The sequence below is a fragment of the Gallus gallus genome, chromosome 8 (genome assembly GCF_016699485.2).
Source record: "Gallus gallus isolate bGalGal1 chromosome 8, bGalGal1.mat.broiler.GRCg7b, whole genome shotgun sequence".
Lineage (NCBI taxonomy): Eukaryota > Metazoa > Chordata > Aves > Galliformes > Phasianidae > Gallus > Gallus gallus.
In genome coordinates this window covers 1269126-1285160 of record NC_052539.1, presented here as the reverse complement: position 1 = coordinate 1285160, position 16035 = coordinate 1269126, and the positions used below count along the sequence as shown (strand labels likewise).

General features: G+C 39.5%; 2 protein-coding genes across 18 annotated transcripts in view; one reads left to right on the top strand and one right to left on the bottom strand.

Annotated features, from left to right (window-relative positions):
• STXBP3 (syntaxin binding protein 3) overlaps positions 1–3324 on the bottom strand; it is a 25231-nt gene extending 21907 nt beyond the window's left edge. For 2 of the 5 annotated variants that reach the window (XM_046944334.1, XM_046944335.1), the window contains exons 1-2: positions 2993–3291; positions 737–786 (exon numbers count right to left, since the gene is read on the bottom strand). Coding sequence is in view for 3 of the 5 variants with exons in the window: in XM_046944335.1 (XP_046800291.1) it covers positions 737–743 (7 nt within the window). In the remaining 2 variants the exon portion in view is untranslated. Of the gene's footprint in view, positions 1–736; positions 787–2992 lie in introns of all 5 variants that reach the window. The other 3 variants (XM_015290267.4, XM_015290269.4, NM_001079734.4) reach the window with 2 other exon arrangements.
• Positions 2848–16020, top strand: FNDC7 (fibronectin type III domain containing 7). Of its 13 annotated transcripts, XM_422182.8 has the most exons (14): positions 2848–4031; positions 4384–4402; positions 5365–5622; positions 7378–7632; positions 8410–8670; positions 9148–9405; positions 10823–11077; positions 11530–11787; positions 12195–12449; positions 13183–13437; positions 13638–13898; positions 14458–14487; positions 14934–14997; positions 15431–16020. In XM_422182.8, the coding sequence occupies exons 1-13, from the start codon at positions 3969–3971 to the stop codon at positions 14969–14971; spliced, it is 2466 nt and encodes an 821-aa protein (XP_422182.4). In that variant the 5' UTR covers positions 2848–3968; the 3' UTR covers positions 14972–14997; positions 15431–16020. The 13 variants fall into 13 exon arrangements, 12 of the variants coding, with proteins under 12 accessions (XP_422182.4, XP_040560743.1, XP_004943153.2 ...); XR_005861846.2 differs by having other exon boundaries at positions 14458–14997; XM_040704809.2 differs by lacking the exon at positions 14458–14487.
• Positions 16021–16035: the final 15 nt, after the last annotated feature.

The following is a 16035-nucleotide window of genomic DNA, read 5'->3' as shown; positions in this document are numbered from 1 at the left end:
GTTTTGTTTTCTCTCCAGTCAGTAATAATTGGCTTAAATTTCAACAAGAACAATGAATTAAGAAAACGTTAAAGAGAAAGCACCAAAAGAAGGGCATCAAAACACACTCTAATGAAATTGAAAAATCGGGTATTCTCTCAGTCTCAGCAGACTTACTGTCCTTTAAAAAACTTGCAAGAAAGACACAAATAATAATTAGATGACTAATATGGCCAAGTGTCTTTCAAAAGCAATTAACAAAATCCCAGGAATGCCTGAGCTGTTTGAGGGCATGTACTGAAAGGGAAGTAAGAAAAACAAGATAACCGTGAGCAAACTTAGCATGGGACAAAAAGGAACCAAAGATAAGTCACACATGTACTGGAAGATATTTAAAACACTTCAGTACAAACGAGAACAAAACTGAACGCTTGGATCAAAAGATCTTCTTGTGGTCGTTTTATCTGTACTTGGCTATTGTTTTTACTACTGCTCAAGCATCAGTGAAAGCAGCACACATGTTAGTGCAATCAGTCTCAAGCCTTGCCTGCCTTGTACCGTTGATTCCTGTTCCTCATATATCACACAGCAGTGTCATTTTCTCCTGGATAACACTGAAAATGAAGCAGCAAAGCGAAGTTCTAGAGAAATGAATGTGTAACAGAGCTGATACTCTTATTAATTGGAAACCAAGCAAAGTTTTAAGCAAAAAAAAAAAAAAAGACATCCATCAAATGATACTTCTACACCACTATACCTTCCATTCATCCTCTTTCCTACAGTCATCAAATACCGCAGATTTCAGCTCTATAGAAAAGAAGAGACAGACAGGTTAACAATCAGAGATAACAAACCGTTCCCAAAAAGAATTTTCCCTTTCTGCTGAAGTCACTGTAAACAATCAGTCCTGGAAACATTTCCCTTTGTGCTGGGATTTTGTTTCCTTGCTTTTAAGTAAACTGTGCCACTAAATAGATGCTGCACGTGCAAAAAAGTTAGTCCTCAAGAAACAGCCATGAGACCAACATACTCACCAACAAGCATAACATGAACTTTAAACATGCTCTTTCTCTACCTAGAATTACAGCAGAAACCTAAGGAACCCCCAGGGCATTCAGGAAACTAAAGTTCCCTTAAAACAGGCAGCTGTTATTTTTTCTTGCTATCAGAGCTCTGGAAGAAATTTTGACTAAAAAGCATGTAGCAATAACATCTGTAAGGCATAACCAGATCCTGGCTCTACGAGATCACCAGAACTACAAGTTGCACCTTCCTACAACAGGGATATCAGCTAACCAAAAATTTGATCATATCACTAACATATATAAATTAGAAAGTCAGAAAATTGGAGGAACTGATGAGCCAATGCTTTTATCAACAAAAGAATAACTAAGTCCAGTTACTCTGTTTTTCCCCAGAAAACAGAATTTCAGATGCTGCTGCTGTCTGGGTCTAATTAACAGCAGCCATTCTGCCACACTCAATAAAGCTAGTATTAACTGAGATCTAATACACAACTAGCAGGTACAGCACGCATTTTGTGCCTCCTGCCAAGTGAAAGAACTATCAAAGGTTCCAGAATAGCAGGTGTACATACAACAAAAAGTACATCTGTTTCCTCTATCTTTGTAAATATTAGCATCTTTGCTTATGGTGTCATGCCAGAGGGCTGTCAACGTACCTAACACACCAAAACCAATACCCAAGTCCAGCGTGTGATATAGGCCCTTGTTCCTAGTCATGTTTGTACTCCCTATGTTCCTTACATTTCTTTCCCAGGTCTCTACACAAGGTGTATGAATTCATCTAGATTTTTTTTAAGCTCTGAGAAAGTTCATTACGATTTCTATTTTCTGAGAACTCTTACCAGTAATTCAGAATTTAGCATTATACTGGGATCTTTGCTGGTAAATGGAGAGCCTAAGAACATCATTTAAAATGTCAAATATTTTTCCATACAGTGCTTCCACTTACCTGCCTATAAAATAACTCTAACCATAACAAATGAACAATTCATTCACCCACAGCTTGATTTCTATAATCCAAAACACAAGTCAGCTTCATCCCATCATGAACAAATGATCACTCCAAGCTACCAGCGTGGCAGATACAGCATACCTTTAGCTGAAACACTCAAACTGCCATTTGTTTTGTCCCCACCTGCAGCTACTTATCAGAACAATTCACTCTGGCTTACAGGCTCTCCAAATCACCCCATTTGTTTCTAGCAAGCAATCATAAACCCATACATAAGCAGTGCTCCATTCCTCTCTATGGGGTCAGTTCCTTCATTCTTCACACCAACCACCTATCCCGTTCAATTCGGTTAAGGCATTTTTCCTCTACATAAGAGAAACAGAAAGGAACATAACACAATGGGGTACGGTAACAGACTGCTGTATCTCTGGGGTTAAAAACGCCCAAAACATAACAAATGAAAAAAAAAAAAGAAAAGAAAAGAAAAGCAGACCATACTGCCCCAAGGAGGCACCTGGACTGCACGTTTCCCATAAGCCAGTGTGTTTGGGAAACAAAGCTACAAAAATGCCGAGTCATGGGAAATATCGATGGCTTTTTAATAAGTCAACAAGTAGCTTTTTCTTCTCCTTCCCCCCCCCCTTTTTTTTTTTTATTACTGTCCCCTCAAAATACGTGTGAACAGCATAACACACTATAAACTTCGATAATAACCTTTTCCACTTTTTTCCTGCTTGGATTCAGTCTAAAACTGCCCCTTCAAGAAAGCTGCATTATCTCGAACAGCAGCTTCTAAGCAGCACCGCCGCACAGCACAGTGCGGGCTCTCAAACCCTCCCGCCCGCTCACGGGACAGGAAGGCGCGGCCGTCTCCTCACACAGCCGGAGCTCGCGCAGCCCCGCGAGGAGCCCGTGAGCCGCTCCCGAGCCCGTGAGCCCCGCGCAGAGCCGCCGGCTCCGAAGGAAAAGAAGCCCGCGGGAAGGTGACTTCCGCCCCACCTGCCCGAGTGGCGGAACCCGGCCGCGTCCGCCTCACCTCGGCGAGGTCACAGTCCGAGCCGCCCCCACCTGAGGCGGCGGAGGACGAGCAACACGGCGGCCCTGCCGGGCTCCGCACATAAGCAACCCGGACCCGGCAGACGCTCTCCCGACGCCGCTACCCCGCTTCCACTCGGCTCGGCTCCCAACGCGGCCCCGCCCTCAGCTCCCTCAGGCCCCCCGCCGGGCGGGAAAGAGCACCAGACCGAGACCCTCCCTGACTCACTCTGCCACACCAAACTCTTCAGCCCCCGCGCAGTCGGCGCCATCTTGCTCGCCGCACCACCACACAGCTCCTGGCCGCGCCCTCTTCAGAGGCGGCGCCGGTCTGCGTGAGCCGTGGACGCCCCTCAGGAGCCGCCCGGCCGCGGGCTCCGCCCTCCAGGTGGCGAGGGGGAGGAGGACGGTGATCGAAGCCCCTTCCTCAAGGGAGGTTTCTCGCCAGAAGGCTGCTGGCGGGGCAAGTGAGGAGCCCGGCCCATCGTGGAGCAGAACTGCCCTCTTCGCCACCGTAAAGCCCCCCATGCACGGTGCAGCGAGCGATCGGTTCATTACGAGATCCCGCTTCTGTCAGAGGGCGCGGGCTGAGTGAGGCCGTACCTGGGGGAGGCCATACCGGCGGCCGGGGCAGGCGGTGAGGAAAACTTCGTGCCTCCTCAAACAGCACAAAGCCTGAGGAGGGGGAGCTCCATGCCGGTGCGGAGAGCGTCTTTCCGCTCAAGAGAAATCACAGCCTGAAAGGAACGTGCTTGTGAGCGGACGGAAAGAGCCGCCGTAAACTGAACAGCACGTTTCAGATCTGAATTGGGCTCGATTATTTTGTGGTTCTTGTACGTATATGTAGTACAGGAACTGTATCCTGTAAAAAAAAAAAAAAAAAAGCAAACAAAAAACCCAGCTTACCTACAAGTTCAAGCCCGTGCAGGACCGAGCTGCCGCGGCTGCCCGCTCCCGGCGCGGGACGCAGCTCCGACATGCGCGGTTCGGAGAGAGCATCGCTGGAGCTCATCGGACTGCTCCTCCACAGCCTGGAAGTGGTGAGTGCGACTCATCTTAGAGAGTATTTTCAAATGTGTGGGCGTTGTATACCTGTAAGGTGACTGGCAAGGCTTCCAAGAGGCCAGGATCTTTCAGAGCCTGCCCGTAAGTGAGCACTGGGTCGATGGGCAGATCCGTAGAGGAGAATGAGGAATGTAATCTGCCGATGTGTCTCACTGGTTGCACAGTCCCTGTGCTTAACGAGTCTGAACGCATCACGTCAGTGAAATGTGTTAAAAGGTGTCATCTTTTAAGTTGATATTGTTATTGCTAGCATTATTAGGAGTTTCTGAGTTTCCCAAATAGAAAATTTTGCTTTGTATTTCTCATTTTTTACATCTTCCCTTTCAGGTCTTTTCAGCTAACACAGGTACATCTCAGAATGGTATTTTGGTTTTGCCTGCTCATTTCTGAACGGGTCCAAAGGGAACGTACACAATTCTGATTTCTAATACGTTCTGTAAGTTCTCAATGTTTTAGGAAAAGAAAAACAAAACTTTTCAAGTTGTATAAAACTTGTGATTATATTGTTGATGTCTTTATAAATTGTAAATCTCACTTCTAGGAGTCTCAGTTCTATCAGGCACTCACAGATAGATTCTCTCATGCCACAGATAAATAAATATTAATAACAACATCTCCTAAGCACTATTTTTTTTAGTGTTCTGTGCATTTTATACTTCCTTCAGTCTCACATTCCGTGCCAAGAGCTCCTGTTACCTTATGTGTGTGTGATATGAGGAATGCAAGACTGCAAGGAGTGCTTTCGGAATTTGCTCAGTCTATAAGTAGGGTATTCCTGAATATATTACCTGTCAAAGTCTTAAATGTTTAACCGTAGCCATGCTGTTTTAGTACCTGGATGCTTACTGCAGCACATTCTTTCCACAAGCTGCAGAACACACGCTCGATCCTATTCATATGGAGTACTGTTCAACAGGTTGTATATTTATATGTGGATTATATCCAATATTTTTAGAAAATAAGTAGACTGAAGTATCTAAGGGTTTCCAGTAAAATAGTTATCACCACAAAATGATATTATGAGAGCAAGTAGCGGTTATTGCAGTAATTAAGACATTACAAAAGTGAAGAAGGGAAATAGCAGTCCAGAATCGGTGGAATGTCCATCTGCTAAAAATCAGATCACCTATATGCTTGCTAAGGGTCTGCACAGTGATCTTGTCAGGGCTTCACTACATTCAAGAATGACTGCAGTGTTTTTCTGATTATGGTTTGTTTTGGTTTTATGTTTGTGTTGTTTTCTTCTCTGTGTGTTGCTTTGTTTTTTGTGTGGTGTTTTTTTTTTTTGTTTTGTTTTGTTTTTTTTAGGTTTCTCTATGTCTATATATGATGTGACCTCAAGAAGCATTTATCTCAGATGGTCCAAGTTTTCAGGAGCCTCTTCTTACAGAGTCACAGCTACAGCTGTGAATACTGTAGGCCATTCTTTACTGGCTCATTTTAGTGATGTGACACTTAAGAGCACTCTAACTTCGTTAATTCCAAATACTGTCTATGCTATACAAGCAGAAGCCATTGACAAGAATGGAATTATTCTGGCAGAAACACAGACTATGCAATCAACAGGTTAGTAAGAGAACCTTCTTGAAGTGTAATTCCACTTGGCCTCTGAAGGGTTGGGATTTCATCCCTGATGTTTGTTGTGTTTGTAGAGAATAGCCGTCATTCCTGTTGAAATCTTTTGCTGATGCTCACACTGAATTTGGTAGTAGCATGATTAGCTCGTTTTCTCCTCTTCTCTTTTCTTATATGTTTCCCTGAGCTACCATGAACAGCTTGCTCAGTCTCCAGCTTTCCAAATTATTTGCCCTTTCATTACAAGTGCAGATGTGAAGCTGTATATATTTGTCAGTACTGGTGCTGATAAGTGGTATTTTTGTTTCAAAGGACTGCTAGTATATAAATCATCGGTGCAAAATGAAGAATCTACATAAACAAAGTACTTTTTAACTCACGCTGAAGTGCAATTCAATTGAGAAAATATTTTGTTGAAATTCTGTTTTTAAAATACTTTTAATCATAATTGAACACTGGAACAGGCTGCCCAGAGAGGTTGTGGGGTCTCTTCTGAAGACATTCAAAACCCACCTGGACACGTTCCTGTGTGACCTGTTGTAGGTGTTCCTGCTCCAGCAGGGGGGTTGGACTAGATGAACTTTTGAGGTCCCTTCCAATCCCTGACACCCTGTGATTCTGTGTAATAATTTTTAGAAACAGTCATTACCTTCCCAGTATTTTTTTTTTTTTAATATAAGGAATCAATGCAATAAAAATTAAAAGTAGCAGTGTTTATCCTGATAGGTATAAAAGCCTTCTACTGCTAGATTAGTTATCTGAGAACAGACATTAATGATTCATGTTTTCTAATTTATTTCTGACATAAATGATGCTATATATTCTCTTCTGTTACGAATTGCTACTAACGACAGTATATTAAAAGGAAAAAAAAATCATAGTGCAATAGATAGCAACTTGCTCAAATACACAGGAAGACACAAGTGCAAATGTTCTGGAGGCATGGTCATATAGAATATATGTTGCCATTTTTAAAAAGGGACAAAAGAGGGTGTCTGGTATGAACAAATGAGAAAGTGCTTGGGTCTAAGAGAGCTGCCTCCCTGTAAATACATTTGCATCGAGGCACATGCTGACATCCCAAATACTTTTTAATTCTTTTTTGTAATTTAGATACTGTAATTTTGTCCTCCGATGAGTCTTTTGAAGTCCTGTAACATATGGATTTGCTTTATATATGCTAATTCCAGTCTGAAAATCCTGATTACTGAACATAAATTGGTCATAGTTAAGAAACATACCCTCTGTAGTCGCTTTGTGACTGTAGTACATAAGAGCAGGCTCCTTCTGAATGATGATCAGCATGAGGTATCAGAAAAACATTTAATTGCAATATATAATGTGATGTTATTATATACCTGAGTATACCTGCTTTGAGCAAGGAGAAGGTATTCTCTCAAACTGTACCTATCAAGCTAATTGTTACAGTCTTTCATTGTTGAAAATGTGTTGTCATACGAGTAGCAAGTCTTTTCAAATATTACACAGTTTCTCAATAGCCATTACACTTTATGTGCTGAAAAAATCTGTTATTTGTTTTTTTTTTTCCTGAAATGGAGGTAATTACATTATACTACATAACTTTTAAAAATTGAAGAATAAATTTAAATCATTAATAATTGAAGAATACATTGAAATCATTAATAAAAGGTACAAACCATTTGTCCTGATCTGTCTTTGTTAAATGCACAGCGCACAACTTAGAGCTCCCCAGTTTGAGCACATCTTTTGTTATTCGTGTTTTAGCTCCAGACATACCTGTTATTGATCAAGCTTACTCAAAACTTAGCAATAGTATCACAGTGGAATGGAGAGCGGTACCTGGAGCTACTAGTTATCTACTGTCTGCACAGGATGGAGATTCCTGCATTGAAACTGTAGTCACAAAATCACCAGGTACAGTGATGGGATTGGAACCAGCCACCTGCTACAGGATCACTATCAGATCTGTAAACGCGGGAGGAAAGAGCCGGCCTTCACCTTCCAGAAAAACAACAACAGGTGGGTTTTATTTTTATTTCAGTTCTGTATTATTGTAATCTAAATTTGTGCAAGTATCTTAACTAAAAAACAAAGCAAACAAAACAAAACAAAAAAAACGTTTTGGAGCTGAAAATGAACAGTATAGTCAAGAAACATAGCAGTACCAATTATTATAATCTTGCATTTTAAATTGTATTAAGCACATTCTCCTTGCAGTTTTTGAGGACTACAATTCTACTGTCTGACTAAATGACAAGAACACGAGTCTGAATTAGTGGTTTTGCTTTGTGACAGCACTGAAAGTTAATGCCTAATAGAGAAGTTTTGATAGAGTTTCTATGAACGTATGGATTTTATTTTAACAAAAGACACAACTTGAAAGAATGGAATAAATGAAAAAAATACAGCTAGAAGTAGAAAATAATAAGATAACGTAAAACTTAGGTGATGGGAAATGCAGTGACTTAGTGATTTGCATTCTTTTACACACTCACCCTTTCATAATTTATTTACAACTTGCATGAATTACATTCATTTTACAAAACCTGTTATATAGTAGAAGTACCAAATAAGTTTCCTAATTTATTCTGCCAATCTTGCATTAATTTGTTTTCCTGGGGTTGTTGGTGTTTTTTTGTTTGTTCGTTTGTTTTTTTGTTGTTGTTGCTTTTGTTGTTGTTTGTTTGTTTGTTTTAATGTGGTGATTTTTAAATTCTGGGTATTCATCTGGTATTTGGACCCTCCAAACAGTATTACTGAAAAACTTAAAGCTTAATTGATGTTCTTTCTCAACAGTCTTGTCTGCTCCGATTCTGTCTGTCAGCTCCCCGAGCTATGATTCCATTGCAGTGAGCTGGAAAGCTGTGTATATGGCAGTTGGATTCTCTGTGTCCCTGATGAGATCAGACGGTTTGGGCAGAATGCTGAAGCAGAACACCACCAATACCTCTTTCATATTTTCAAATTTAGATCCAGGAACTCTCTATACTATAAAAGCATATGCCTGGAATGCCAATGGTCTTCCTGGAGATGATTTCACATATAACCAAAGAACAAGTAAGAAATTTTCTTTTCTGAAACTTTGTAAGCACTTTATAGGAAGATATACCAAGAAGTATTTATGTACATACAGTTATGTTATGTTTTTCTAAGATACATTGGATAGATTTTCACATCATATAAATTTTATTTCATGGAAACTCAGATGATGTGTCTATGTTTAATGAATGTTACTGAGGCAGATACCATTAACTACCAGCAAAGTTTTACAGGCCTGGGTAAAGATTACACATGCTTAGACTTATTTGAGGACTTTTCTTACTGTAAACAACAAATAATCAAATAAGGAAAGAATTTTTAAAAGAATGCTTGTTGTCAAAGTACAACTACAATAATTTATTTAGAAAATTATGCTACAGCTTTGAAATCAATGAGGGTTAAAAAATACATCATTTGCAAGTTCTGGAAATGATCATGTCTGTAAGACAATATGCAAAGTTGTATTTACGGATGTTCCAAACTGATATACCCTAGGTCCTAAGGCACCAGCAGATGTTCAAGTAGCTTTCAATAGTGGAGTTTTAAGAGCTATTGTTTCTTGGATGCCAGCAGAAGGAGCTCTGACTTACAGTGTGACAGCCTCCAGTGGACTCTTGAAACTGAAGTGTAACACCACTTCTTCCTCCTGCATAATACCATCGCTCCAATGCGGGTCTGAATATTCCGTTTCTGTCACAGCACATAATGACGCTGGATCCAGTAATCCTACTGATGCAGTGAGCTTAAAAACCAGTATGTGAATAATCAATTATTACATAGCTTATGACATTTGAACATACATTCATTTAATTTCAAATACTAGGCCATTAAAATTCTCGGTTCTCAAAATTGTTTTTGCTTCTGAACTGTGTGCATGAACTATGCCATATACCTTTGTACATAGGAGATAATTGCCTAATTTTTCTTAATGTTTCTATGAGAAACTTGCAATGGTGTATATATTGCTAGCTGAAACAAGAAGTCTGCCTTTTCCTCTTACCAATAGTACATTTTCTAAAGTCAATTTTCTGAGTGTAAAATTAATCTAAGGAATAGCAGATATATCCTACTATGGTAGATCTGTCACAAATAGTCTGGGAGAAATCTGTGAAGAAATAGCACTGAGGACTGGCCGTAGGCTGAGAACTGTTCTAGGCTAGATTTAGTTGTAACTTAGAATGCAGACTAACAAATAACCACTTGCAAGTAAAATGGTACCAGTGGACTGAATTAAGATGTGGTCATGGGCCATTTCAGGTAGCAGCTTTGTCAGCACAGAAGGCTGCTAATCTCAGCTACTTAGCACCACTACCATGTCAGAGATTAATGTTTTCTGATCTGTTAGATGTATGGCCCATGTAAGCAAAACCAAACCACATAAGTTACATACTACCTTACAGACACAACTTAATCACTGATTTATTTAATTTACCTACCTTGTTTTGACCTCTTGTTGTGAGAGGAACAAGAAATAGTTATCGAGAGGAACTCAGAAATAGTTCTAATGGAATGAAAGCCGTTGGTAAGGGACACTTTTAAGCTGTAGTCTGTAATCTTCCCAGCCAACATTGCTTCCGTTTGACCATGTATAATCTAATTTGCAACAAGATGAACTTTTTGAACCAGAAAGAAATGAAAGATGTTATTTGAGCAAAACCTATGGAGTTTTCAACTTACTGCAAAATTTTAGGATGCCACCAGAAAGGAAACCTAAGCGAAATACTTTTTTTACTCAGACACAGTCAGCGAGTTTCGTACCACCCTATCAAAGGTTTTCACAGAAGTTTTTAGACGCCAAATGCTATTTAAGCTTATATTCTGATCATCATCCAAAAGTATTATCTGTGAGAACAGAACGTGCCAGTTCCTTCTAAAATACTGTCTGGTGCCTCTGCTTTTGTTTATGGGATCTCCTTCAGTAGGTCTCTTATGTAAGTGATGAAGGTAGCATGTTTTGTTCTGTAAAAATCACAGTCACTTTTCATCTGAATGTAAGTAACATTATCTGTAAAGCCGTATGAGTTCCTGTTTTCTTGACCAAGACAATTCTAAATATTCAAGCGGAATAGAATAATTTTACATATATCAGACTTCCCTTTTTTCTTCAAAAGCATAACTTGAATACAAATATTGTGATTACAGTTGTTTTTTTCTGATTTTTTCTTTCCAGTTCCTTGTGCACCAGGAAATATCTCAACTGAAGAAGATGAACGTGGAAACTTGTTGGTATCATGGTCTAGAGTAAATTTTGGTCATTACTATGTGGTTTTTGTGAAGAGCGACGATGGCTTGGAAGTATACTGCAACACATCACATACACAATGCCATTTCCAGTCAGACTGCGGTTTCACTTATTTCATTAGTGTCTTTGCATATAACAAGGCAGGGCAGAGTCCTTTAGGTGATGTATTCAATTACACCACTGGTAAGTAGTAATGTATTCTTGCAAATTCCTTTTGGATCTGTTATCCGTATCCAAGATAGAGCTGACTGTACATTTTTATTTTTTTAAGACAATGACTTAAACTTCAATTTTTACTTAATGTGGGGGCAAAATAATCAGTTCAGTGGGAAATTGCGAAGAACATCCTTAAGAATTACTTAGATAATTTCTAGTTGTTTTGCAATTTTAAATCAAGGATATTCATAATCCTGTGTATGTGTAAGTACACATAAACACTATGTATTACATATCCTTTAGGAGGCCCTTAGTTAAGGAAGGGTGTGGAAGACTTACTCAGGAAGTAAGTCTGGGATCAGTGACACTCCATTTGCGCTATGTAAGATACCTTTGGCGATTTAAGCTATGAAGCATAGAGACAAATGACACAGTCTTCTGCTCAGGCTGAGTTTTCATCTGTGCCTTGCCTGTTTCAGCACCGTGCTGCCCCAGTAACTTCCGAGCAGTGCTGGTGTCGAGCGACACGGTGGAGGTGAGCTGGTCTCCTGTCCGCGGTGCTGAAATGTACGAGACCAAGGCTGCCTCGTGGAGGGGGACGGTGCTGTGCAACGACACAGCCACAGCCTGCACCCTGTCTGCTCTGCGCTGCAACACCCGCTATAATGTCACCGTTTACTCCTTCAGTGAGGCCAGGGGCAGCAACACATCGTGTGCATCTAAGTATGTGGCAACAGGTATGTGCATTCCTACCTTCCCATAGCAGAAGAATTAATGAGGTAGACTGCTGTGATTAATGGATGAAAAGCATTAACAGAGGGCGAAGTGACCGTAACTGACAAAAGTGAAAATATAAGGCTACTGGAAGTATTTAAAAATGTACTGTGATGAGGGACCTAAAAAAAAGATTTGGACTGAAAAGTACTGAATGCTCCAAGCTTTTGAAAAATCACATTTATAAAGTATTGCTGTTATTGTATGCAAAAATCTATGCAATCATTTCTGTCATGAGTTCTGAATTCATACTAGGTGCAGCCATGTAAGGATTACATACTTTTCCAAAGGAGCTTGTTAGTTTTAACTGGAAGTTAATTTTGGTGTAACTGTTATAGTACATATAAGCAATCTTTTAAACAACTTTCAGCTCCCTGCAGTCCTGAAATAAAAAATATCTCTAAGGAGGCTCTTTCTGTGATCAGTGTGCACTGGCAATCTAACAACGAGGAAGCTACATACATTGTAACTGCCCGAGGAGAGACTGGACTTTGGCATTGTACAAGCTCTGGAAACTCTTGTACCCTGATTAATCTTCCCTGTGGATCTGCTTTCTCTGTTAGTGTTATAGCAAGATCACCAGCTGGACAGAGCTTACCAAGCTACAGCGTCCCTTTAGAGACAGGTACGCGAGAATTCTCTTTGATGTGAAATACTCAGTACCATGGCATTATAATATTTCTCCACGTTTATAAATGTGTATATGTATATAAAAATTACCATTCATGCAAGTTATAGTTTCTCTTTCTGTATTCTGCTTAACATACATAGGTATCTGTGTGTGCGTATGAATAGGATCATTTGGCATTTGCTTTTATCTAAAAAGCCTTATTGCAATCAGTTATGATATGTCACAGCTAACAATTATAGTAACTCCCTTGTCAGCATTTTGACTTTTAATAATACCAGGAGAAGCAATGATGTTATGCCATATCACCAAACTAAACAGTCTCAAGAGAAGATAATAGCAGGAATTACAGTAGGAAGTGCTTTAAACTTGTTAGCAGAACTTAATCCTGTATTTTTCACCCAGACAATTCCAAAGCACACTTCTAGGATTAATGTAGGCCAGGATCAGTTTTAAAGAGGCACTTTAGTTTTTAACAGTTACTTGGTTTCATAGAGAAAAAACATTTGAACATAGACAGACCCTGACTGTCACATGACTTAACAGGCAGACAAACCCTGCTTAATTGGACCCTAGACATGTAGCCAGAGTCATCTTCCCCATGCCAAGGTTTGCCTGAGAAGTATGCTAGTTGTCATTGCTCAGCATCATGTGCTGCCCTAGTTGCAATCCTTCAAAGTGCTTTGTTATCCAGGTGAAAAAAATGAACCCTCTACTTTTTATTTTTAAGCTCCTTGTTGCCCTAATGACCTGACACTAACTCAAGTGACACAGTCTGTAACAAATATCAGCTGGTCTATTGGAATGGGTGCACAGACATATGCAACGACATTGGAGTCTCCAAAGGGACAGGCAAAATGTCGCACTCTTAAAAACTACTGTCTCCTGGGATGCATCACATGTGGCACCAACTACACGGTATCTCTGAAAGCCATCAGTGAAACTGGTTTGACATCCTATTGCACATATCAAGGATATTCTTCCAGTATGTAAACAATAAATGCAATTGAGAAGAAAATGACTTAATATACAGCTTAATTGAATAGCATTCCTGCAATGCAAGTAATGTAACTGAAACTCAGTAGTTAATAAAGTTGCAAGTACCCTCTTTAAAATGCACTGTAGGAATTTATAACATACTGTAGTTTACAGATATCCTTACTGATGCATTTCTTATTCTGCTAGGTGCTTGCTGTCCTTCTGGAGTGAAGCTATATAGACTTGGCAGTAATGGTATCCGGGTGTACTGGCGAGCTTCTGAAGAAACAATAAGCTACATTACTGATTTATGCGGCTCAAAAGGCAATTTCACTTGTACACCTAGCTCAGGTGTAAGTTACTGTGATATCACTGAGATACCTTGTGGCGATGTCTACACAGTGGTAGTATCTCCAGCTACAGATAAGAGGCTGAAGCTCACATTTTGTCCTAAAAAAATATATTCAGGTAAATCTTAAGATTTCTTTGAACACTTTTTTTTTTTTCTCCCATGCACACTAGAAAGTTAAAATGTAATCAAGTTAGTTGAATACAGGCAGCATGCAGCAGAAATTTTCTATTGCAGTGCTGAAGTAACTTCTGTGGATGCCATTGTGTAGTATTTGTGATGAGCTTCACAGAAGCATTTTGAGATTAACCACAGAGAGGTTGCTTTTTCTTAGTGCAGATCTTGCATCACTAACACTTAACTGGTGAATCTACTGAATACTGTGAAGTTAATTTTCAGTCAGGAGAGCAAAGGTTATACGACTTAAGCAAATAAATGAGGTTTTTAAATCAATGAGTTAGTTAAAGAAGATCAAGAACTTCTATAAACCAATCCCAAGTGGGCAGTGGATATTTTGAAGTAGTAGTGATTTCCTCACGATTCCTTTCTGAGTGTATAAATTTAATCCACTATTGAACTGTACTGTGATGCAATTGCACAGTTGTTTAACATGGACTACTTTCAACAGCCTACAACCTTAAAACTTAGCATTCATACTACTGTTTCATGTCATTTCAGTAACCTGTTCTGGAAGCTCTGTTGGAATGGGTAAGAACACACAGTACATTCATTTCAATAGTCATGTTCATAGAAGCATGTTAGCACTGTATAAAATCAAGTTGCAAATAATATATACTTGACAGTCAAAGCTTAGTGTTACGCAGGTTCATCTCACACCTCATCTTACAATGCATAATTAAAAAACATTGTTACCTGCATTGCTGCCTGTGTACCATCATGCCATTCTACACTGTCACATGACATTTACTGTTTATCTAATAGTACGTAATAAAAGGCAGGCTTATCTTTAATAGCCTGGCCATATAAATTAAACAAGGTCACTACTCTACATGTGACTTACCTGAGTCCATTCTACTTCATTACACAAGGATAGTTTCGACAGGATAGTCTTGTGTTCCATTTCTCTATATAAAATTTCACTAGATAGTTTCTTTTCCATAACTGGAATTATCTTGATTTCTGAATTGTTACAGTGATTTACAGAGGAAAGAGCAGTGCAGAACATGTCTAGATGGAAATTCTGGATCAGATAGGGAGGTAAGTTATCAAGTCGTAATTAGAATTGCAATATACTCAGACATGTTCCTCTGCTAAAATTTTTGGAATTAGAGCAGTAAGCTTCATCTATTCTACCAAATTACTGATCAGTTGAAGTCCACCGTATGTACCTCTTGTTGTCTACTCCTTTTATCAACACTGATTGATTCTCTCATTCAGTAAACCATCTTTCACTCCTGTGTGTAATTTGTTATAAGATTTTATTACTTACTGCCAGAAGCGAAGCAAACAGATCAAAATACTGTTGCTCATTTACTTTTTTTTTCTTATCTAAGATTAGTCCTTCTCACTTCCTCAAAGTACTAGCTTTCTGGGCTGTTCGTTGTCCTTGTCTCAGAACAACGGTAACAAGTCACTGCTGGCCTTTTTTCTTCCCCCCTCCCCCCCAAGGTTGATCATTTCCTCTTCACAGATTTACTCCAGCTATCCTGGATGTTACCAACACTGTTAACATCATTCCCCCTGAACACCCTTTCCCTGAAGCTGGAAAGATGATCTGCACTTAATTGCAACAGTCATGGCTGCTTCAGGATTAGGAAGAGGGAAGCTGGACATTTAATCTAGGACACTGAATTTCAGCCTCAACTGATAAGATCACTTTTGAAACACAGCTGAACACAAGAGATCCTTGTAATCTCGAACTGCAATTTTCAGTGTAAAGCAGTCAGTTCTGAAAATTGTTCCAGAACAGTTACTAATGAGTAGCTGTGTTCCAGACCTAATGCGTACCAAAATAGTAAAGGCTGAAATAAAAAATAAAATTTAACAACAAGGAGCAGTTTAGGTGCACTCAAAACTAGTTTGAGACTTAAATGCTATTGCCTATTTGATAAGAAGTGCATGTATCCTACTTAATAACTTGGAGAGCTAATTCATGAACTCCACTTTTTTTTTTTTCTTTGTTGCTAACAGTTATTACTAACATTAACTTCTTGGCTTTTGGAAAAGGCAGAACATTTCCTCATGCTCCACTGTGGTTACTTTTTCAGCCAATGGAGACCTGTTATTCTACACAAT

Bases quoted from the DNA above. Each gene is read 5' to 3' on its own strand.
- FNDC7 (XM_040704807.2), top strand. From the start codon at position 3,969: ATGCGCGGTTCGGAGAGAGCATCGCTGGAGCTCATCGGACTGCTCCTC. The intron at 7,633-8,409 runs GTGGGTTTTATT...CTTTCTCAACAG, and splicing joins TTCCAGAAAAACAACAACAG to TCTTGTCTGCTCCGATTCTG. The intron at 11,078-11,529 runs GTAAGTAGTAAT...TGCCTGTTTCAG, and splicing joins TGTATTCAATTACACCACTG to CACCGTGCTGCCCCAGTAAC.